Below are 23,263 nucleotides of genomic sequence, written 5' to 3'. Positions count from 1 at the left end.
AAAAGAAAGGAAAGAAGCAATCAGTTATTTTGTCAACTGCTAAAGGACTAATAACAGTACTGTGACTTTGGACAATCCCTTAAGAAAAGTAAAGAAGAAAAACAAACAGCATTCTTCCTCATCATCTCTTCCTACTAGCTCTCCTACAGTTACTGAAGTGGTCAAAAATAATTTCTAAAACACATAAGATCATCAAACACTCATAAATACCTATCTTTTTCAGCATTCCATATGTAAACAACTGCTAAATAACCAACTCTTGCAGACTGCTACCAATGTCACCTTTCCAAAACACAAATCATGCTACACATTTCTGCTTTAACAAAATCCATTCAGAGGGAGAACCTAAGATGGTGGCTACAAGAGACAGGGCAAAAAAAAACACTTCCATGAAAAATACTAGATAAAAACCAGAAAGTGACCCAGAATACCACTTCCAGCGATGCACCAGCTGGACAAGGTCTGCTAAAACCACAGGGACCGTGCACTTGGTGAAACTGGGAGCCTGCATTCTGAAATGAGTGAGTGAATCGGCTGAAAGTCCCGCAGCCATGCTGCAGTGTGGGGAAACCATGGGTTGGCGTTTAGAGATAGACTAGTTCTTTTTAAAAAAAAAAAACAACCCGTGAGCGGCTGCAGATACGGCAGTGAGAACCGCACAGTGAAGCACTGCAGGAGTGGGCTGTAGCCAACACCTTGGTGTCAGGCGGGGAGGATAGTCCTCCCCACACCCACTGCTGACTGTCCCGGGGCCAGAGGGACAGAGGGGAGAGCCAAAAGGAGAAAGAAACCGCACCCCTTGCAGCTGGCTTCCTGGCGCGCTGGCGACACTCCAGCCCCGGGCCATACCCACAGCCCAGAGCTGCGCCAGGAAACCCAGTGTGACAGGGAGTGTATCCCATGGCACCGTGCACATGCCAGAATATCGGCCGTGGACAGTAGCCTTGGGTGCACCCACAGCTAGTTGTCCTGGAGCTGGGAAGGCAGAGCTGTTCAAAAAGGGGGGGATTGAAACGCCCCATTCAGCCATTTTTGCATCAGGCTGGGAGCGCCACTGCACGGCCCAGCGGCCCAGGGCTTTCCTTGACGGAAGGTGCACACTTGTGACGTAGCACAGCCTTCCCTCAGCAGAGGTCCTTGAATATCACAGCTATCAAGCAAAGCAAATGCCAAGAGGCCAAAAACAACAGAAAATCTTAAAGCATTTGCTAAAACCAGACGATATGGAGAACCCAATCCCAAACACCTAAATCAAATGATTAGAAGAGACACAGTACTTCACACAATTAATCAAAGGACTACAGTCAAAGAATGAGAGCATGGCACAGGATATAAAGGACATGAAGAAGAACACAGCACAGGATACAAAGGACATAAAGAAGACCCTAAAAGAGCATAAAGAAGAAATTGCAAGAGTAAACAAAAAAATAGAAGATCTTATGGAAATAAAAGAAACTGTTGGCCAAATTAAAAAGACTCTGGATAGTCATAATACAAGATTAGAGGAAGATGAACAACAACTCAGCGTCCTAGAGAACCACAGAACAGAAAATGAAAGAACAAAAGAAGGGAGAAAAAAATAAAAAAAATTGAAATGGATCTCAGGGGTATGACAGATAAAATAAAACGTCCAAATTTAAGACTCATTGGTATCCCAGAAGGGGAAGAAAAGGGTAAAGGTCTAGAAAGAGTATTCAAAGACATTGTTGGGGAAAACTTCCCAAACCTTCTACATAATACAAATACACAAAGCATAAATGCCCAGCAAACTCCAAATAGAATAAATCCAAATTAACCCACTCCGAGACATATTCTGATCAGACTCTCAAATACTGAAGAGAAGGAGCAAGTTCTGAAAGCAGTAAGAGAAAAGCAGTTCACCACATACAAAGGAAACAACATAAGACTAAGTTGTGACTACTCAGCGGCCACCATGGAGGCAAGAAGGCAGTGGCATGACATATTTAAAATTCTCAGAGAGAAAAATTTTCAACCAAGAATACTTTATCCAGCAAAACTCTCCTTCAAATTTGAGGAAGAGCTTAAATTTTTCACAGACAAACAAGTGCTGAGAGAGTTTGCCAATAAAAGACCTACCCTACTTCAGATACTAACGGGGGCCCTATCGACAGAGAAACAAAGAAAGGAGAGAGAGATATAGAGAATTTTAATAGACATATATAGAACCTTACATCCCAAATCACTAGGACATACATTTTTCTCTAGTGATCACGGATCTTTCTCCAGAATAGACCATATGCTGGGACATAAAACAAGCCTCAATAAATTAAAAAAAAAAAAACACACAAACAACTGAATGTATTCAAAGCACATTCTCTGACCACAATGAAATACAAATAGAAGTCAATAATTTTTTAATTGTAACTCCACTATTTACTTCCTACAGGATATAAAATACATAAACTCTAATGACAAATCAGTGGTTTTGAACTCTATATACAATATGTAATTTTTGACAAGAACTATAAAAGAGGGGGAATGGAGGAGCATAGGAACATAGTTTACCGGTCCTATTGAAGTTAAGTTGGTATCAAAGAAAAACAAGATTATTATGGATTTAAGAGTTTAAATTTAAGCCCCACAGTAAACACAAAGAAATTATCAGAGAATATAACCATAGAGATGAAAAGTAGAGTATGGGTTATGAGAAGTGGGGGAAGGGGCAATGGGGAGTTAAGAAACGAGTGTAGGATTGCTGTTTGAGGTGAAGGGAAATTTTGAGTAATGGATGGTGGGAAGATGATAGCATTACAACATTCTAAATGTGATTGATCCCACTAATGGAATGCTAGGGAGGGGGTGGAATGGGAAAACTTAGGCTGTATATATGTTTCCACAATCGAAAAAAAAAAAAAAAAAAAAGACAGTCTAAGTAGATGACAATTGAATGCCAAGGATGACTCTCGATGGGATCTGAGGATGGAGGACAGGAGGCTCAAAGGGACACAGTTGGGACATAAGAAAAAAAAAAAGAAAGGAAATATAGAATGTAAGCTTTGTATCAATGTTGAATTTCTTGAACTTCTTAGCTGCGCTTAATGGGATTGCATAAAAGAATGTTCTTGTTCATGGGAACTGTATATGTGAATTATAGTGTTTGTTTAAGGATGTGTGCAGCTAGCTCTCATATGTTCAGAAGACAGAGCAATAGATGATGGATGATAGACAGGGAGGGAGGGAAGGAGGGAGGGAGGGAAAGAAAGAAATGGAGGTGTGACAGCATGTTAAAGTTGATGGATCGGGGTTTTGGGGGAGGGAGGTCAGGGTATGCTGTGTATGGGGTTTGTATTGTTTTTGCAACTGTTCCTGTAACTTTGAATTTATTTCAAAATAAAATTAAAAAAAAAAAAATCCATTCAGGTTTCCTACTAACTGCTGGTGACAGTGATTCTAAACCATGATTTGTTTGAGTGTTCGTGTGTCGGTTTGTTCAGGGGTCAAGGAAGAACATACTTGATCATCCTGAGGGTGGGGAGGGTCTAAAACCTCTTCTTACTTATAGAGTACTACTGCCATAGAGAGCCAATATTAATGCTTGGCAAAGGTCCTGATGTTGGGGTGAAAAAAAAAAAGCTGAGAACAGGGAGCCTTAAGATAAACTCCAGATACTAAGCATGGGAATGAAGACCCTTTACAATATTGTTCCAGGTTTCTAACTAGATTTTCTATCATTCTCAGCCCCATACCTACGTTCTAGCTATAACTTACTCCTAACTCCTAGCCCATGAATAGACCAATCTGTTTCACATCTTCCATGCTTTTGACTATGTTGCCTTTCTGCTTGAAATAGTTTTTCACCTACCCCTTGTATTCCCAACAAACTATTTTTAATTTTCAAAACTTAGACTATCACAATTATTATTAAACTAGAGCACTTATATAGAGGTGGTGAGAAGGGGTCAGATACCAGATATTTCAACAGTAGAGTCTACAGATTTGCTGATGAACTGCATGTGAGAGACAGAAAGAGAAGTTAATAAAAACTCAAGTTTTTTGTTTTTTTGTTTTTTTTTGGTCTGAGCAAGTGAAAGAATGGAGGTGCCATATAAGAGATGAGGAAGACTGGAGGAAAAGTAGAGTTTGGGACAGAAAAATCAAGAGTTTGACTTTGGACATGTAAAGTCTGAGATGCTTATTAGACTTTCAAATGGAGATATCAAAGTAGGCAGAAAGAGAGGAGTTTTGAGTCAGACAATAGGTATAAGCTAGAGATATCCATTTTAGAACTGGCAGAATGTGGACCACATTTAAACAATGATACTGCATAAAATGGGGAAATGACAAAATCCTGGGACACCCTGTGTTTGTTTAGAGGTCATAGATATGAGGACACCCCACAAAGGAGATGAAAAGCGAACCAAAGCAGTGCCTGAAATGAAGAAAGAATTGGGAGAAGGCGAGGCACTTAACCAGATCAAAAGGTGCTGAGAGGTCAAGTAAAATTCAGCAAGGCAGAAATCACTGATGATTTTGACAAAAGTTGTTTGAGTGGAGAGGGAGGACAGGTGGCGTGCAGCTTAAGTGGACTTAAAAGAGATGAAAAAAAAATAGAGACAATGAGTACAGATAATGCTTATTCTGAAAGTTTTGCTGTAAAAAGAAGCAGAAAAATGGGGTTACAGCCAGACAAGAATACGGCATTAAAAAAAAAAGAAAGTTAAAAAAAAAGATGGAAAATACAACAGTTTGCCTGTTGATAGAACTAGTCCAGCAGAGGGGAGGAAAAAAACATGATACTGTGGGAAAGAGAAAAGAGGACTGATAGTGTGAAATCCTTAAATGGGTGCAGGAGGAAGGGTTTTAGGGCACAAGTGGAGGACTGGTCTTCAGTAAGAAGATGGATATAGTTCACCTATGGTAAAAAGGAAGGAAATATGTATGCACATAGTTAATACAGGTAAAATCCTTGGTACTTAGTAAACAGTCAAATAATATTGGTTGCTATTATCACTGTCACCAGTGACTTCATCACCATATCCACTACTATCATAAAAACCTCAAAGGGGAGATTTCTTGGAGACAGCATGAGTTGCCATACCAAAATTCTGCAAATATCAGGATTTGAGGAACAGATTTGGCAAAGTCTAAACAGAGGGCATGCCTAGGATTTCAATAAGTTCAATATAAAGAGACAGAAAATCTTAGCCACCTTCTGGCAGTAAGTAAACTATTTTCAAAGCAGAGCTCAGATAAGCCGATTCTAAGCTACCTTATTAGATTACTAGCTCTTCCACTCAGAAAACAAACTATTAAAATTGGTTTCAAATGCTGCTAGTCATAATCTGTTCACCTTGGTATATTTTTTAACTTAAATGACATAACATCTAAAACATGAACCATCCCCCACCTTTTTCAAACAAGATTATTCCAATGAAACATTTTTGAATTAACATGACTGGGGCAGGGCCTGGCATATCATACACATCCAATAAACACCTGCTGAATAAACCTGGCAGAAAGGAATAATCTCTATATAGTGGGGATAAACACAACAGTAAAATATCAAGTCATCTCTTCTTACTGAAGAGGTCCAGCAGAGATAAGGCATTTTGCTTTACCAAGCTTTTATAAACTAATACATCTTATATACTCAGGGACATTTAAAACCATTTTTAATTCTATTAAAAATTTGAGTTACTTTTTAAAGGAATATAAAACTATTTATTGACCACTATTCACCAATATTTATAATAAAGTAAACAATATACAGTTGGCTAACATTCTGATTACTATGAAGTTATTATTTTCCTGCCTTCTGCTGAACCAGTAATCCAAACACTGAAAAGATTGAACCTACATGTAAGGAATGCATTGGGGTAAAGAAAAAACATGCAGGGAAACAGTTTAGATTACAAAAGTCTGTTTAACCATTTATGCTAACATGTCCTAAACTGCAAAATCTTTAACCATCTGATTAGGTTTCCATGAATCATGAGCTTTTTAGTCAATACAGCATAGAGATTTCAACTTTCTATAAAGAAATGGCTCTCTAGAAAGAAACTTTAAATGCCCATTTAACTGAGCCTTGCTTGGCTAAAGAGAACACAACATTATTTACCTTATCATCTGGGTGGGGAGATTGTTGGTATGGCAGATATTCTTTCCAGAGTTTTGGAAATATTTTCCATTTACAGGACTATAGATAGACATGGATTTTGCTTTGGCTGTTGTAAATTATGTAATTTTTGTTTTTGATGAATGCAAAAAAATAATATAAAAATAAAAAGCACACATGTATTTATATACACACTCACAGTAAAAAGATAAACAAAAAAACCCAGAATGGTGAGAATGGTCTCCTTAGTCATATACGGGGTTAAACACAACTTCTGATTCAGTAATGACAATGGAAAATATTGCCCACACTTAAAAAAGTTGTTCTCTAAAGAGAAGTAAATAATATATCCTGGTATCAAATGGTCTTTTCTGATAGATGAAGCAACTACAGAAAGCTTTTATTTGTTCAAAGTAATGAGCGATACTGATGCAAAAACAAAACAAAAACCAATACCCCCCAAAAAACCTAACAATTCCGTCAATATTACTTCAAAACAAACATAACTTGATTTCCATTAGAACATAGCTACTCTCCACACTAATGAATCAAAAAACCATGCAAAGTGTTGAAAAAGGGATGGTACTTGGGAAAAAAAATAATCAAAGCAAACTGGAGTCTAAGGTCAACAGTAATATGCTTCCATTAAATGTAACAAAGGCAATATACCAAAGTTAAATGTGTATGAGAGGGGGATATAAGGGAGGGATATGGGATTCTTGGTAGTGGTGTTGTTTTCTGTCCTTCCTAATATACTGTATTGTATGACACTTTATTTTTCTTTTTATCATCATCTTTTTAATTCACACACACGCGCAAAATTTTTTTCACAGTAATCAATACGTTCAAGTACTGATTATGGTGATAAATGTACAACTATATGATGATACCATGAACAACTAATTGTACGCCGTGGGTAACTGTATGTTTTGTGTATATTTCCTCAATAAAATTGTAGGAAAAAATATAAAAAGGAGTAAAAGTGCTGGAGAAAACATGGGGAGAGAGATGTACCTATTTACTGTTGATGAGGAGGCAGAATGGTTTAGCCTTTCTGGAGGTCACTATGGTGGTTCCACAAGAAGCTAAGCATGTGGGGGCCATAAGGTCCTGCATCCTGATTATGGGGTATGTACTTGGAAGATCTGAGAGCAGAGACATGAAAGGACATTTGCACATTGGTATTTATGGAGGCAGTATTTGTGATTTGCAGTGGGTAGAGGTGGCCTAAGGGTACACTGACTGAGGAACAGAATGGTGAACTGTGGTGTATGCATAAAATGGAATACTGAGCAACTATGAGAAGGACTGAAGTTGTGAGACACACAAGGAGGTGAAGAGATCCTTGTACCAGTTTGTATATATTATGTCCCCCAGAAAAAGCCATGTTCTTTGATGCAATCTTGTGAGGGCAAACATATTGGTGGGGATTAAGTTGGAATGTTTGGATTGGGTTGTTTCCAGAGATGCGCCCCACCCAACTGTGGGTGATGACTCTGATTGGATAATTTCCATGGAGGTGTTGCCCCACCCATTCAGGGTGGGTCTAAATTAAATCCCTGGAGCCATATAAATGAGCTGACAAACACAAGGAACTCTGCAGCTGAGAAGGACATTTTGAAAAGGAGCTACAGCCAAGAGGGACACGCTGAAGAAAGCACAGGAGCTGCAGATGAGAGACAGTTTGAAGACAGCCTATGAAAGCAGACTCTTGCTCTGGAGAAGCTAAGAGAGGACAAATACCCCAAGTGCAACTAAGAGTGACATTTTTGAGGAACTGCAGTCTAGAAAGGAACGTCCTGGGAGAAAGCCATTTCGAAACCAGAACTTTGGAGCAGACGCCAGCCACGTGCCTTCCCAGCTAACAGAGGTTTTCCAGACGCCATTGGCCATCATCCAGTGAAGGTACTCGATTACTGATGTGTTACCTTGGACGCTTTATGGCCTAAAGACCAAATAAACCTCCTTTTATAGAAGCCAATCCATCTCTGGTGTTTTGCATTCTGGCAGCTTTAGCCAACTAGAACAATCCTGTAGACAGCATTTTGAGTGAAGTATGCCAGAAACAAAGGGAAACACTATAATGCCTCACTGATACGGACTAACTACAATGTGTAAACACAGAATTGAATCTTAGAGCACAGCCCAACAGGGAAATGATTATTGTAATGGTCCCTAGATTTTAAGCTCTTACAGCAGTCAAATCTATTCCTGAATTGTAATGGCTGTCTCCAAACTCTGAGATGTTGATCCCCTGGTGTATAACCGGCTTGGTCTCTGGAACATTGGGTATCTGTGTGACACCTGAAACTCGGACTAGAGCTCGGCAGATATGAATGTCAGTATTAGTGCATACAGCAACTGTTAAAAAAAAAAAAAAAAAGGCTGACAAACAGCCCAGACTTCAATTGGAGACATGAATGAAGCAGATCTCGTTCAGACTAGGGCAAACTGGGCCAAAGGGTAAAGGTTGAAACTGACTGTGTGTTAAAACTTCAGCTTCCATGTGAGACCAAGGGAAGAAATGTTTATTTGCTGTAGGATCTATATTTTCTAAACAATATAAGTTCTACAGTCAGTTTGTTCAAACACCACAATTACATGCAACTTTGAAGAGGAAGTGAGATATGGCAGGTCAGTATAGGTTAGAATGAAAATAGCAACACATCCCAAAGTAATTTGGGCAGAGAATAAAAGTATATATTCGGGGTTCCCCCTGAGGAGCTGGGGGAGGATGAGGTGTTGGACTTCCTCACCTGGACTGTTGCTGATGTTCTCACAAACACTGGGGACTGATGGCTTGACATGCTGAGCCCTCGGTCTTGGGGCTTGCCCCTATGAAGCTTGTTACTGCAAAGAAGCAGCTAAACCTGCTTATAATTCTGCCTAAGAGTCTCCCCCTAAGGGCCTCTTTGTTGCTCAGATGTGGCCCTCTCTCTCTCTAACTAAGCCACCTTGGCAGGTGATCTTGCTGCCCTCCCCCCCATGTGGGACCTGACTCCCAGGGGTGTAAATCTCCCTGGCAATGCAGGATATGACTCTCCCGGATGAATCTGGACCCGGCATCATGGGATTAAGAACATCTTCTTGACCAAAGAGGAATGAGGAATGAAATGAAATAAAGCTTCAGTGGCTGAGAGATTTCAAATGGAGTAGAGGGGTCACTCTGGTGGACATTCTTACGCGCTATACAGATAACACTTTTTAGGTTTTAATATATTGGAATAGCTAGAAGTAAATACCTAAAACTACCAAACTCCAACCCAGTAGCCTTGACTCTTGAAAATGATTGTATAATAATGTAGCTTACAAGGGGTGACAGAGTGATTATGAAAACCTTCTGGATCACATTCCCTTCATCCAATGTATGGATGGATGAGTAGAAAATGGGGATAAAACCTACATGAAAAACAGGGTGGGATGGTGGGGGTGATTTGGGTGTTCTTTTTTTATTTTTATTTTTATTTTTTATTCTGATTCTGATTCTTTCTGGTGTAAGGAAAATGTTCAGGAATGGATCGGAGTGATGAATGCACAACTATAGTATGGTATTGTGAACAGCTGATTGTACGCTATGCATGATTGTATGGTTTGTGAATATATCTCAATAAAACTGAATTAAAAAAATAGATTGGGGTGATGAATGCACAACTATATGATGGTACTGTGAACAGTTGATTGTATACCATGGATAATTGTATGGTATGTGAATATATCTCAATAAAACTGAATTAAAAAAAAAAAACCAAGATGCAGATTTTATATATATATATATATATATATATATATACACACACACACACATATATAGATAAAGCAATGCAGGCATGGGCTTTCCAGGGCAACCACAGTAGGAGGGGCAGGCAAGCCATGAGCCGAGGCAAAGCGCGGCAAGGTGAGTTCAGGCAGGAGCTGGCAATGCGCTCATGAGTGCAGGTGCCTGACCAGTGCAGGGAGCCCACTTGAAGAGAGCGCGGCACGCCTGACACAGGGTGCAAAGGGCACAGAGGGGAGCCGTGGATGGCCTGCTGTCAAAGACATGTCAAAGACAAAGAGAGAATTCTGGATGCAGGAAGAGAAAAGCGATCCATCACATACAAGGGAAGGTCAATAAGACTATATGCAGATTTCTCAGAAGAAACCATGGAGGCGAAAAGGCAGTTGTATGATATATTTAAGATACTGAAAGAGAAAAAACCACCAACCAAGAATTTTATATCGGGCAAAACTGCAACATGCTTTCTTTAATTGTAACAAACGCAATACACCCAAGCTAAAATGCCTATAAGAGGGGGACATAGGGAGGGGTATGAGATTCTTGCCATTAGCGTTGTTGTCTGACATTTTAATGTTATTTTATTTTAATCTTCTCTTTTGTGGCTTTTTTTCATTTTTTTTTCTTTCTTTTTCCTTTGTCTTTTTACTTTTTTTTTGCCACTTCCTCTTTGTGGCTGAATTTTATCTTATTTTTACTTTTCCTTTTATCCTTTTTATTATTCTTTTGCTTCAATTCTCTTTTTTTTGAGTAAAGAACATGTGTAAGGCTAATTGTGGTGACAAATGCACAATCATATGATGATACTGTAACCAACTGATTGCACACTGTGGATGATTGTATGGTATTTGAATATATCCCTATAAAATTGCAGGGGAAAAAATAAACAGAGGGACACAGTGCTGGAGAGAACGTGGTGAAAGAGATGTATGTATTCGCTATTGGTGGGGAAGCATAATGGTGTAGCCTATCTGGAGGACAGTACGGCAGTCCCACAAGAAGTTAGGTATGTGCAGGTTTCAAGGTCCTGCAACCTCAAGTATGGGGTATATACTTGGAAGACCGTAGAGCAGGAAGACGAATGGACATTAACGCACCAGTATATTTAGCGGCAGTATTCTCTGTTTGCAGTAGATGAAGGTGGCCTAAAAGTACACTGACTAATGAACAAAATGGTGAACTATAGTGTATGCATACAATAGAATATTGAGTGGCTACAATAGAATACTGAGTGGCTGTATTCACCTAGTGTGTGAGACACAACTAGGTGAATGGATTCTGAGTACAACATTTTGAGTGAAGCACGCTGGAAACAAGAGGCCAAACATTATAATGCCTCACTAATATGGACTAACTATAATATGCAAACTCTGAGAACTGAATCTTAGAGCACAGCTTATCAGGGAAATGCTAATTGTAATGGTCCTAGATTGCAAGCTCTTACAGCAGTCAAATCTATTCCTGAGTTGTAATAGTTATCTCTAAATCCTGAGATACTGAGATCCTTGTGTATAACCTGGTTAGTCTCTGGAACTTTGGGTATCTGTGCGATACACGAGACGGAGCTAGAAACTGGAAGCTATGAATGTCAGTATTACCCCATATGGCAACTGTTGGAAGAGCTGAAAAAGAATTCAGACTTTAATTAGAGATATGAACAAAGAAGATCTGGTTAGGACTAAGACAAATCAGGCCTGAGGGTAAACGACAATACTGACTGGGTTTTCAAACTACAACTTATTTGTGAGACCAAGGAAGGAGATGTTTATCTGGTACAGGATCTATATTTTTGTAGCACATTCGATAATTTAACTTGTATGATCAGTTTGTTTGAACACAATAGATGCCTGGAGCTTTGACTGGGAAGTGGGATTTGGTGAGTTCGTACAGGCTGGGGTGAAATCCCAATACATCCCAGTGTGATATGTGCAGAGTATAAGCGTATTTGCAGGGCTCCACAAGGAGCTGGGGAGAAATGTAGAAGTGTTGGACTTCCCTACCCAGGCTATTGCTGATTTTCCCACAATCACTGAGGACTGCCAAATTGGTGGGCCAAGCCCTCAATCAAGGGACTTTCCCCTGTGAGGCTAGCTGCTGCAATGGAGAGGCTAAGCTCACTTATAATTGTGCCGAGGAGTGCCCCCTCCCCCACAGAGAGCCCCTTTGTTGCTCAGATATAGCCCCCTCTCTCACTAAGTCCACCGGGCAGGTGAACTAACTGCTCTTCTCCCTACATGGGATGTGACTCCCAGGGGTGTGAACCTCCCTGGCAACATGGGAAATGACTCCTGGAGATGATTCTGGACCTAGCACTGTGGAACTGAGAGGATCTTCTTGACAAAAAGGGGAAGAGAGATAAAACAAAGTAAGGTTTCAGTGGCTGAGAGATCTCAAATGGAGTTGAGAGGTCACTCTGGAGGGTATTCTTCTCCGCTATATAGAAATCACCTTTTAGTCTTTGGTGTGTTGGTGTGGCTGGAGGAAAATACCTGGCACTGTCAAACTACAACTCAGTGACCCTGATTCTTGAAGACAACTGCACGGCTGAAGGTTGCATGATGTGGCTATGTGGCTGTGGGGACCTTGTGGCTTGTGCTTGCTTTGTCCAGCGTGTGGATGGATGGGTGGAAGAATGGGGATGGGGAATGGATGGGGAGTGGGGTGAGATGGAAGGGATGGAAAGAGTTAGCGGTTCTTTTTTGCTTTTGTTTTTGTTTTGGAGTCAGGAAGGGGTTCGAGGGTTGATTCTGGTGATGGGTACACAGCTGTATGGTGCTGTGAATAGCTGATTGTGTATTGTGTATGACTCTGTAGGGTATATGAATGTGTCTCAATAAATCTGTATTAAAAAAGGTGAATGAACAGTAGGGAGGTGGTGGGATGTTTTGAATGTTCTTTTTTATTTTGATTTTTTATTTTGCTTTTTGGAGTGATAGGGATGTTTGGGGTTTGATTGTGGTGATGATGGCATGGCTGTGTGACAGTGCTGTGGATGGCTGATTGTACATTTTGAATGGTTGCTTATTGTGTGGCTGTATCTCAATGAAATTGCACTACAAAAAAAAAGCAATGCAAACAATTATTGAGCTTTATCTTCTGGACAAGAATGCCAAGTTAGTCTCTCTTCATAAAAACCAATTACAATTGGAGGACAATTCGTTTCCCTCTTTTGCTAGCACCAAGTCTGCCTCATCTGAATCTTTCCATTTCATGAGAAACATTAATTCTCCACTGCTGTCTGTGGCACCAATGAGGCATTCAGGATCAAGACCTCTAGCAAAGCCTCTTGGTTTGTCAGCAGCATCTCTTTTCTTCTTTGATTTGCTGTCATCAGATATCATTGTCAGATAAAGATTTTCTTTTTGTACCATCTTTTCCTTTACCAGCTTTTTGAGAATTAAGAAATGCTTCAATTAACTCTGGGCAATCTAAAGTTTCTTCAGGTTCCCAAGTATTGTCAGCATCTGTAAATTCCTTCCATTACAGGAAATACTCCATCTTCCCATTCACTAGACGTCAATCCAGTACTTTTTCCACCACAATTCTTCAGGCTCTGCCTCTTCAACTTTTTTTACTCTTTCCATTCTGCTTCTTTCCCATCTTTTGCAATGTAGTTTTATTGGAGGCCATTTTTTATTGCAGAGTTGAAGAGCTATTATTCCCTGCCTCTGAGCTGCTCCAGGTCCTGGGTCTGCAGCGTCTCAGGCCCTGCGGGCCTCCAGCTCCAAAAATTTGAATTACTTTTGCATACCATATCAATTAGGCCAATTACTTGACCTCTCCGGACCTCAGGTTTCTTAAGCATAGAATAAGGTAGGCTGGTCTAGATCAGGGGTCCGCAACTATGGCCCACTGTCCAAATCTGGCCAATACCAGTTTTTGTAAATAAAGTTTTATTGAAAGACACACACAGTAGTTAATCTCTCCTCAATGACTACTTTTGTACTACACTGCAGAGTTTTTAAATAGTTACCCACAAAGCCTAAAATATTTACTATCTATCCTTTACAGAAACAGTAAGCTGATGCCTTACTCAAGATCAGTGGTTCCCAAACCCTAGTCTACATAAAAGGTACCACTGATATGTGGCAAAATTTATAAATTAACTATGAAACTCACACACACACACAACACAAATCAAGTATAGGTTTGATAACTTCACTCTTTTAAAAAGAATTTTTCCTTTTCCGGAAATTATTTCAGTTCTATTCTTTTGTTGTTAAAAGAATTTTTCTAGTTTTTCAGGGAGATGAAAAATTATACCAAGCCAGCAGCTGCAATGCCACAATTCTAGCTACAACTTCATGATGTTCCCCTTGGCCAAAAACACAGAGTTGTCTCAGAGTTTGAAGCATTCAGCAAACAATGTCAAAGCAGAGCCACCAGAAAAGTGTACCGAATTTCCATGACAAATATGATATTAGCTAGTGGAGCCACTTTCTGTGTTGCTTTATGGACATATACAGCAAAATATATTGAAATAGAAGGGAACCTATCCCATTTTGGCAGAGACATCCCAAAGAAATGGAGAGATCAGTAATCATTCAGGTGGTGTCTTACTAAATTGTTTCAAAACCAACTCATAATTTATGCCAAGTAAAAGTATTGTGCACCCAGTAAAATATGGCATTATTGAAGAAATAAAGTACATTTGAAACCTCAGAAAAATAGTCTTCCTACAGCAAATTATAGTAACAGTAAATGGTAGTTTTTTTTAAAGATTTTATTGGCAAACTTTTAAATGTTATATTCCTGGGTGTTTCTTCTTCATTTTACACTCACCCATAATATTGAAAGTTCTGGGAACCATAAGTTTAGTCAATATTTAGATTTCTTCTCATTAGTAAAACGCCAAGCATGAACATCAAACAAACGCACTATAAAATCCTAAAAGGTAGAGAGAGTACCTTAATATCTACAACTCACAAAATTCCTAGCACAATGTCTTACACATTATATGTCTTCCAAAAAAACTTAAAACTTTGACCTTTCCATAGAAAGAATGATAGCGGTTAAAAATCCAAGTCAGCACAGAAAAACCAATTCATCTCACAGTATACCCAGAACAATGGTAAGAACAGTACACAATGACCTCACCAAACACAGTATTACCTCTCCTGGAAAACAATCAAATTCAACTTGGGATGTGTGCCAGTTTGAATATATTGTGTCCCCCAAACGCCATTATCTTTGATGTAATCTTGTGTGGGCAGATGGTATCAGTGTTGATTAGATAAAGACATCATCAGTGTTGATTAGATTGAGTGTTTCTGTGGAGATGTGCCCCACCCAACTTGGGTGATGACCCTAATTGGATAATTTCCACGAAGTGCTGGCCCGCCCATTGGGTGGGCCTTGATCAGTGGAGCCTTATAAATGAGCTGACAAACAGAAGGAAATCAGTGTAGCTGATTTTTGAAGAAAGCACAGGAGCTGCAGATGAGAGACATTTTGAAGATGGCCGTTGAAAGCAGACTTTTGTTCCAGAGAAGCTAAGAGAGGACAAATATCCCAAGAGCAACTAACAGTGACATTCTTGAGGAACTGCAGCCTGGAGAGGAACATCCTGGGTGAAAGCCATTTTGAAACCAGAACTTTGGAGCAGATGCCAGCCACGTGCCTTCCCAGCTAACAGAGGTTTTCAGGACACCATTGGTCATCCTTCAGTAAAAGCACCTGATTGTTGATGTGTTACCTTGGACACTTTATGGCCTTAAGACTGTAACTGTGTAACCAAATAAACCCCCTTTTATAAAAGCCAATCCATCTCTGGTGTTTTGCATTCCGGCAGCATTAGCAAACTAGAACAGGATGCCAAAAAGGTTTCTACCTACATATACCACAGTGGGAACGACGATTCCTTGAGCTCTTAGGAGCTAAATGGGGTGTCTAAGCCCCATGGAGAGTCAGGAAAAGAGTGGGGAATGGTATTAGAGAATACTAAGAAAGAAGACTATGTTGGTTTGAAGCAAAACTCTCCATCTTTTGCCTTCTAGTACCATCACCACCACTAACCATGCCCCTCTGCCCCCAACCCTAAATTTTCCAAGTTGGGCCATCACTCCCTAGGACTGGCCTGGAAATAATTTTGATCTACATCTGGTATTTTTCTGGTAAAAAGAAACAATAACAGGTATCAAAATGTTTAAGAAAACTTAATGGGAGAAAATCTGAAAAGCTTACACTAAGACAATCTTACTCATTAGCATTTTCCTCCAAATTTGGGAAAGACTGTTAGAATTACATTTTACCAACAGAATCCCATAACTTTGGTTGCAGAACTTCAGTGTAGGTAAGAGTATTCTTTGAGAACACCATTCAAGGGTAAAACCAAGTAGGAGACAAAAATGGTAGCGTGTTGGAGTGAACTGTAAAATTAAGAGCTAAGAATGCTGAGATGTGGCCCTCTCTCTCTAGCTAAGCCAACTTGAAAGGTGAAATCACTGCCCTCCCCCCTACGTGGGATCAGACACCCAGGGGAGTGAATCTCCCTGGCAACGTGGAATATGACTCCCGGAGAGGAATGCAGACCTGGCATCGTGGGACGGAGAACATCTTCTTGACCAAAAGGGGGATGTGAAAGGAAATGAAATAAGCTTTATTGGCAGAGAGATTCCAATAGGAGCCGAGAGGTCACTATGGTGGGCACTCTTACACACAATATAGACAACCTTTTTAGGTTCTAATGAATTGGGGTAGCTGGTGGTAGATACCTGAAACTATCAAACTACAATCCAGAATCCATGAATCTTGAAGATGATTGTATAAAAATGTAGCTTGTGAGGGGTGACAATGGGATTGGGAAAGCCATAAGGACCACACTCCCCTTTGTCTAGTTTATGGATGGATGAGTAGAAAAATAGGGGAAGGAAACAAACAGACAAAGGCACCCAGTGTTCTTTTTTACTTCAATTGCTCTTTTTCACTTTAATTACTATTCTTGTTATTTGTGTGTGTGTGCTAATGAAGGGGTCAGGGATTGATTTAGGTGATGAATGTACAACTATGTAATGGTACTGTGAACAATCGAATGTACGATTTGTTTTGTATGACTGCGTGGTATGTGAATATATCTCAATTAAAAAAAAAAAAAAAAGAATGCTGAGGAAAAAGATCATCCAACTCACAGAGTCTAGCATAGGACAAGGGACAAGAAGGAACGTGTCTGGAGACAGATTACTTGCCACTTCTACTAGAGAAAGATTCTGTGCCCAACAGGAAGACCCCTGCATCAGAACACAGAACTGTGATCCCATCCCTACACCCACATAGTTGATCCAAAGGTAAGGGCAGAAGAGGAATAGAAGAAAGCAGAGACATTGGGATCAAAAGGAAAATAAAGAAATGGAGTGGAAAGGTAAGGAATGGGGGTTAGATTCCAAGAAGACAGAATAGGAAGGGGATATTTACCATTTTTTAGATCATAAGACTGGACCAGAATACTGACAAAAGCATATTAGCTAATGACAAAATGTAAAGCTAAAATATCTGCTGAAATGATATTAGAATGGCATTAGAATTGCAAGAAAACTGAACTAAAGCTAAGTTCGAGGAGTACAAAAGAACACTTCAATGGCACTGGTAATCTACATTTTTATCAATAGAGGATTAGATAAATTATGATTCATTCCTAAAACGGAATACTACGTAGCTCTTGAATGAAATGAGAGAAAATCTATAGTTAATGAAATGGGAAGATGTCTATGAATATACTATAAGATGGAAAAACACAAGAAGTTTTAAGACATTATGAATAGTATGTGCCCACTTGTGTTAAAAAGCTTGTTTAAATATAAGTGGAAAAAAATGTATCAAACATAAGGTGTTACTTATTTAGGGAGTAGGGAGTGTAAGAAATTGGCTCTTTCAACTTTATACATTCTATATTACTTGAATATATACCATTAACTTGATAACAGAGTTTTTTCTATTCTTATGGAAACTAGGGAAGCAATGTTTTAATCTAAGTGATGAAGTGATTACTTGATGATTAATGGACTCTGCATAAGAATTTCCTGCGGAATAAAGAATATCTATAAAAGGCAACAGACAACAGTAATATCTGAGATACAAGTGCACATCAACATATGCTTTTTCTTGAAAAAAGAAAAAATATAGTCTCTATATGATAGAAATAAATGGAGCCAAAATGTTACAATATTGTATTTAACAAATCTGAAAATTACTTTCTTACTTGTAAACTCATCTATATCACTTCTATAAATACTGAAGCAGTTCCACTAATAGCAATAGAGGTTAGATACAGACTTATAATAAGAATTTTAAGGTTGAAACTTCCTGAGTCAAAAGTAATTTACATAATCTACTAATATACAGACTAGAATTCAGTGAGTTATAAAAATAATTTTATAAATTAGAAGACACAATTGTATTTACTTTGTGACAAGGAATTTAAAGAGAAATATTGGCCATTTTTAGCATGCTCACTCTGACTGAGAGCATATAATTTTACCATTCATGTCGTAGATAATACCAACAGAAAATTTGACACTTAAAAATAATTTTAATTGGATTTAGGATTTCTGAATAGACCTATATATACAAAGGCATTAGAATTGCAAGAAAACTGAACAAAACTAAGTTCAAGGAGTACAAAAGAACACTTCAACAACAATGGTAATATTCCATGTCAAAATCTAGGTGATACGTTGTGGCAACCCTTGGCATGAGCAAAACAGGCCTGCAGATCTTTGGTACACAGCAGTCTGCCATGACCTAGGCAGCTAAATGTTTAACCTATTGTCTTTCTAAGCCAGTAAAGAGAAAAAGGGTAAATTGACCTTAAAATGTAACTTTATGAAAGCAGGCAGGAAGTGAGAGGCTCTTAGTCTCACAAAAAGAGCAAAATATAATTATTCAAGTGCTATTCTAGTCCTTCCTGTACCACCCCCAGGTCAAAGTAACCTGTTCCTGCATCTATGTTCCCCCCACCCTTAGGAAGGCCTTTGTCTTAAACCCTTATAAAAGGCTTTCTGCCCTTTTTGCATCACTCAGTCGTCTTCCCTGTGAACGCGATGCCTGCCCGGCCTGAGAGAGCCGTTATGATCTCTCCATGACTTCTCACCCTGTAAGCCCTGAATAAAAGTTCATGTATCAGAAAATGCTCGTGGTCTTCTTTGGCCTCTGTACTGGCATAGCCCTCTTGGGCTGCAACATACGTATACATTATTTTACTTTAAAACTCACATATATGTAACTTATTGTTATGAAAATATCATAATGCATAGTAAAAATACATTTTAATAAAGCCAAGTTAAATAAACATATATGGACATTTAATGAAATTATAAAGTAAGTCATTTTGAAATGGCAGTTTCACAAGGCAATACTAACCAAGGTAACAGAAAGCTTTTCCTTTCTCTAAAAGAAGTAAAACCATGTAACATCGGTTGTTTGGTCCACTTCTCCTCAAAACTGAAGGAAAATTTTCTTGGGTGGTTCTATTATCAATCAATTCTGCTGTAAAGGTTCTTAACTGAGTCACTAAATTCCAATGTTAGGAAATGGGTTAAGGGTACATGTTTATGTTAAGTAGATTGCAGTCTTCAAAGAACAAGTTAAAATTTTAATGTGTCTTTGCTGGTAGTGGAAGGGATCAATACTTATTCAATCTTAGAGCTTAATTTTTCTACTATTCACTGATTTTAATTTTTCAAGTATTGACTGATTTTACTCTATAATTCACTATCTATGGAAAATAACAAATGTAGCATGTGGTAAAAATTTATCTAGTAAAATAATTTTCATCACTCCTTAGTTTAGTATTGGCTCACAAACCAAGTATAATAAGCTTGGTCCCTGTTTCTCTATATTTAAAACAATTTGTATTTTCAAGGCATTTTCATTTGAACTAATCTTCAAAAGCATTTTGCAGATAAGGAGTTAAAGATTTACTGAGTTACATTTAGTCATTCGGTATATATTGCCCAAGCGCCTGCCAGTCAAGTGTTCTAGGTGCTGGGGACATAGCAGGGAATGAAACAAGTAAAAATCCCTGCCTTAGTGCATATTACATTTGGGGGGTGGGAGGGAAGCAGACATGAAGTGAAATCTCTAAGATGTCAGGTGGTGATAAATACTTGGAGAAAAGAAATAATGGAAGGGAAATAAGGTAAATTTATGCCATGAGCAAACATGTAAACATCTAGGTAGCAGTGAGCTAGTAGCAGATGTCTGAACTCTGACATGGGTTCTTTCCAAATGAATACATCTTCTTCACAGGTGTCATTATCTAAATATATATCTATAATACTCTTTCCTTGTAAGAGCTCTCTTTTTAGAGAAAGCAAGTCTCTTTTTTTTCTACACAGAATGGAATTACAACATTTTATTTAAAATTCCTTCACACCACTCACTGCCCTCCCCCCTAGGTGGGACATGACTCCCAGGGGTGTAAATCTCTCTGGCAATGCAGGACATGACTCCGGGGGATGAACCTGGACCCAGCTTTGTGGGATTGAGAAAATCTTCTTGACCAAAAGGGGGAAGAGAAATGAAACAAAAAAAGTTTCTGTGGCTGAGACATTTCAAATGGAGTCGAGAGGTCACTCTGGAGGGCATTTTTATGCGCTATATAGATATCCCTTTTTAAGTATTTAGTATACTGGAATAGCTAGAAGGAAATACCTGAAAGTGTAGAAATGCGACCCAGTAGCCTTGATTCTTGAAGACAATTACATAACTATGTAGTTTACAACGTATGACTGTGTAATTGTGAAAATCTTGTGGGTTACACTCCCTTTATCCAATGTATGGACAGATGAGGAGAAAAATAGACAAAAACTAAATGAAAAATAGGGAAGTGGGGGGATGGAATGCTTTGTGTTTTCTTTTTTACTTTTATTTTTATTCTTTTTGGAGAAAGGAAAATGTTCAAATATTGATTGGGGTGATGAATGCACAACAATAAGATGGTACTGTGAGCAGCTGACTGTACACTGTGGATGATTTTATGGTATGTGAATAAATCTCAATAAAACTGAATTTAAAATTAAAATATATATATATCCTTTACACTTCACTGCCCAAAATGACTGACCAAACAAACAAAATGAAATCAACATAACCATCCAGAAGATGGCTTGAATTTTCCTACTTACCATAAGCACTGGGGAAGTCTCCAGGTCCTGGTCCAGGATAAAAAGGACCTGGCCCTGGTGGTTGAACTGGATACTGTTGTGGAGGCCCAACATAAGGAGGGCCACTATGACGGTACTAGAAGAAAAAAAAGTATAGATATTTAATGAATAATATGAAAGCAGCTTAGTATGGCAAAAGAAAGTTAAATGTGTGTGTGTGTGTGTTTAAGAGAATCATGTAAAAGAGGTGAAGCCACTTGGTTAAAGGCATTTAAAATGCTTGCTTGCCATCAAGATGCAATGAAGATGAAGAGAAAGGTGTGCCTTAGGAAAGCTATATAGCAAATTAGTATACAGGCGACACCAGCTCATCGTAAAATGAGTTCAAACTGGTAGCTTTCAATGACATTCAATGATATTACAGGAAGAGCATAGTTATAGAGTCCAATTCAGAGGAGTAGGTTGTGGAGGAGGGATGGGGGAGGGCTATGAGATGAAAAAAAATTTCTCAATCACCTTAGAGAAGTAGACACATCTCCTTACAATAATAGGAAAATTGTTTGACTTATAACCAAGAAAAAAGTTCATACATCACCAAAAACCAGTGCCATCCCCCACTCTCACTGTTTCTTCTAATGAGAATCTGGGTTGATTTCCATTCTATTGCTGGGCCACACCTGCCTGATACTTTACCTGTGGTATACAGTACTGAGGACCCTGGGGCACTGGGTACGGCATGGGCAGATGGTTAACCATCATGATGTGCTGATTGGCTTGGTACACTGCAGTGGGTGTCTGTGTACCAGGACGAATGGAAGGACTGCTGTTCGGGATGGTAGCTCTAGGAGGCTGTATTTGAGGCCTCTGGAAAAACTGGGAAGGGGAGAAAAAAATACATTTATTTATTTTTGCAAAGGGGGATATAAATGTTTACTTTCCTGAGCTTTCCCCTTTTTTCCACTAATAAAAATCTTATCAACTTGAATTAGAAATACAGTATAAATGAAAAGAGATGAAAGTACCTATGGTTTGGGTTCCACGTTAGGTCACATTTGATCAAGGGTAGTCTAATTGTTTTAAAATAAAATCTTAGCTACTTTTAAAATAAAAACCCTGTGCCGTATTGATTTAAAAATGTATGATAAAATATAATAAAAGGGGCAGCTAGTGTCTCTCTCAAAGTTGTTCTGTTGTATAAAAGCATCGACATTTTCATAAAGAGTGGGTAGCTCATTATCAACTTATTAAAATTTAATAGTCCTCACCCAAAGCCCACTGTTCAAGCCATTTATAAAATACTTAGAACAAAAAATCTCTCAGGACATAATTTTCATCCCAGCCCATCAGGATCAAGCTAAACTAAACTATCTCTAGGACTGTCACATGCTGAACATGCCTTCATTTTCAAAAAATGTAGCAATCCCTTACAAAAATGAGGCCTATTTGCTTTCTAAAACAGTTTGCAATAAATTATAATGGAGAATCTAGCCAGGACTAGGAATGGCCTGAAACGAGCAAAACTTGAATCTCAAAAGCCTAAGTAGTAGAAGGCAACAAAACCTTGTGGTTCTTATTGCAGGCTTGAAAGCCTGGAAACAATATTCTAATAGTGAATTCCCAATGTGACTGTATCTATTCAGCAACAATGGATTTCACTGTAGTAACAATATGGGGATAGAGTAATAAAGAGGCCATGCAGAACCAGTAGTTTATTACCTGGATGGGTCTGAATCCTCCCTTCAATTATGAAGCAAGAAAGCAGCAGGAAACAGAAAGAAAGTCAATGGAACAGCTTACAGATCAGTAGGAAGGAGTGGGACATAGCATGCAGCTAAATAACAATATCTTTCTATTTAGCAATAACAAGAGAGAAGCTAAAAAGATGACTAGAAAATCAGAATGATAATCCTCCACTTGAGAGTTCAAAGACATATAGAATCAAAGAATCAAACCACATTTAATTAATAATAAATAAGTCCAGTGGCAAAAATCTTCTAATAATCGCTATAACAACCTGAGAGAAAATGCCTGCTTGGTGGTGCAAGTACAATTGGGACTACTGATTCCTATTCTTGGTTCTCATGTGCGCCCATTATGTAATTTGGTACTAGTTACTTAGCTTCTCTGTGATCTACTCTCCATCTTGAATAGAGCTATATATATTTATAATATAAGTACCATTTGTTACTCTGAAGTTCACAACAATTCTGAGAAATAATTTAAAATTTTCAACATATATGACTTTTTGTGACAGACAACTAACCAGGAATATAAGAAGCCAATTACAGCTTTAAAATAACTAAAAATATCACC

At 38.6% G+C, this 23,263-nt stretch overlaps 1 protein-coding gene and 1 pseudogene across 21 annotated transcripts in view; both read right to left on the bottom strand.

Annotated features, from left to right (window-relative positions):
* EIF4G3 (eukaryotic translation initiation factor 4 gamma 3) overlaps positions 1-23,263 on the bottom strand; it is a 443,721-nt gene that overhangs the window by 200,991 nt on the left and 219,467 nt on the right. For 13 of the 21 annotated variants that reach the window (XM_037828262.1, XM_037828266.1, XM_037828268.1 and 10 more), the window contains 2 exons: positions 21,644-21,823; positions 20,972-21,086 (listed from right to left, as the gene is read on the bottom strand). In XM_037828262.1, the coding sequence (XP_037684190.1) occupies positions 20,972-21,086; positions 21,644-21,823 (295 nt within the window). Of the gene's footprint in view, positions 1-20,971; positions 21,087-21,643; positions 21,824-22,666; positions 22,688-23,263 lie in introns of all 21 variants that reach the window. The other 8 variants (XM_037828264.1, XM_037828270.1, XM_037828271.1 and 5 more) reach the window with 1 other exon arrangement.
* Positions 12,685-13,817, bottom strand: LOC119527830 (annotated as a pseudogene).

The sequence above is a fragment of the Choloepus didactylus genome, chromosome 2 (genome assembly GCF_015220235.1).
Source record: "Choloepus didactylus isolate mChoDid1 chromosome 2, mChoDid1.pri, whole genome shotgun sequence".
Taxonomy (NCBI): domain Eukaryota; kingdom Metazoa; phylum Chordata; class Mammalia; order Pilosa; family Megalonychidae; genus Choloepus; species Choloepus didactylus.
The sequence above is the reverse complement of the archived record's forward strand: the minus strand, read 5'-3'. Positions and strand labels throughout refer to the sequence as shown.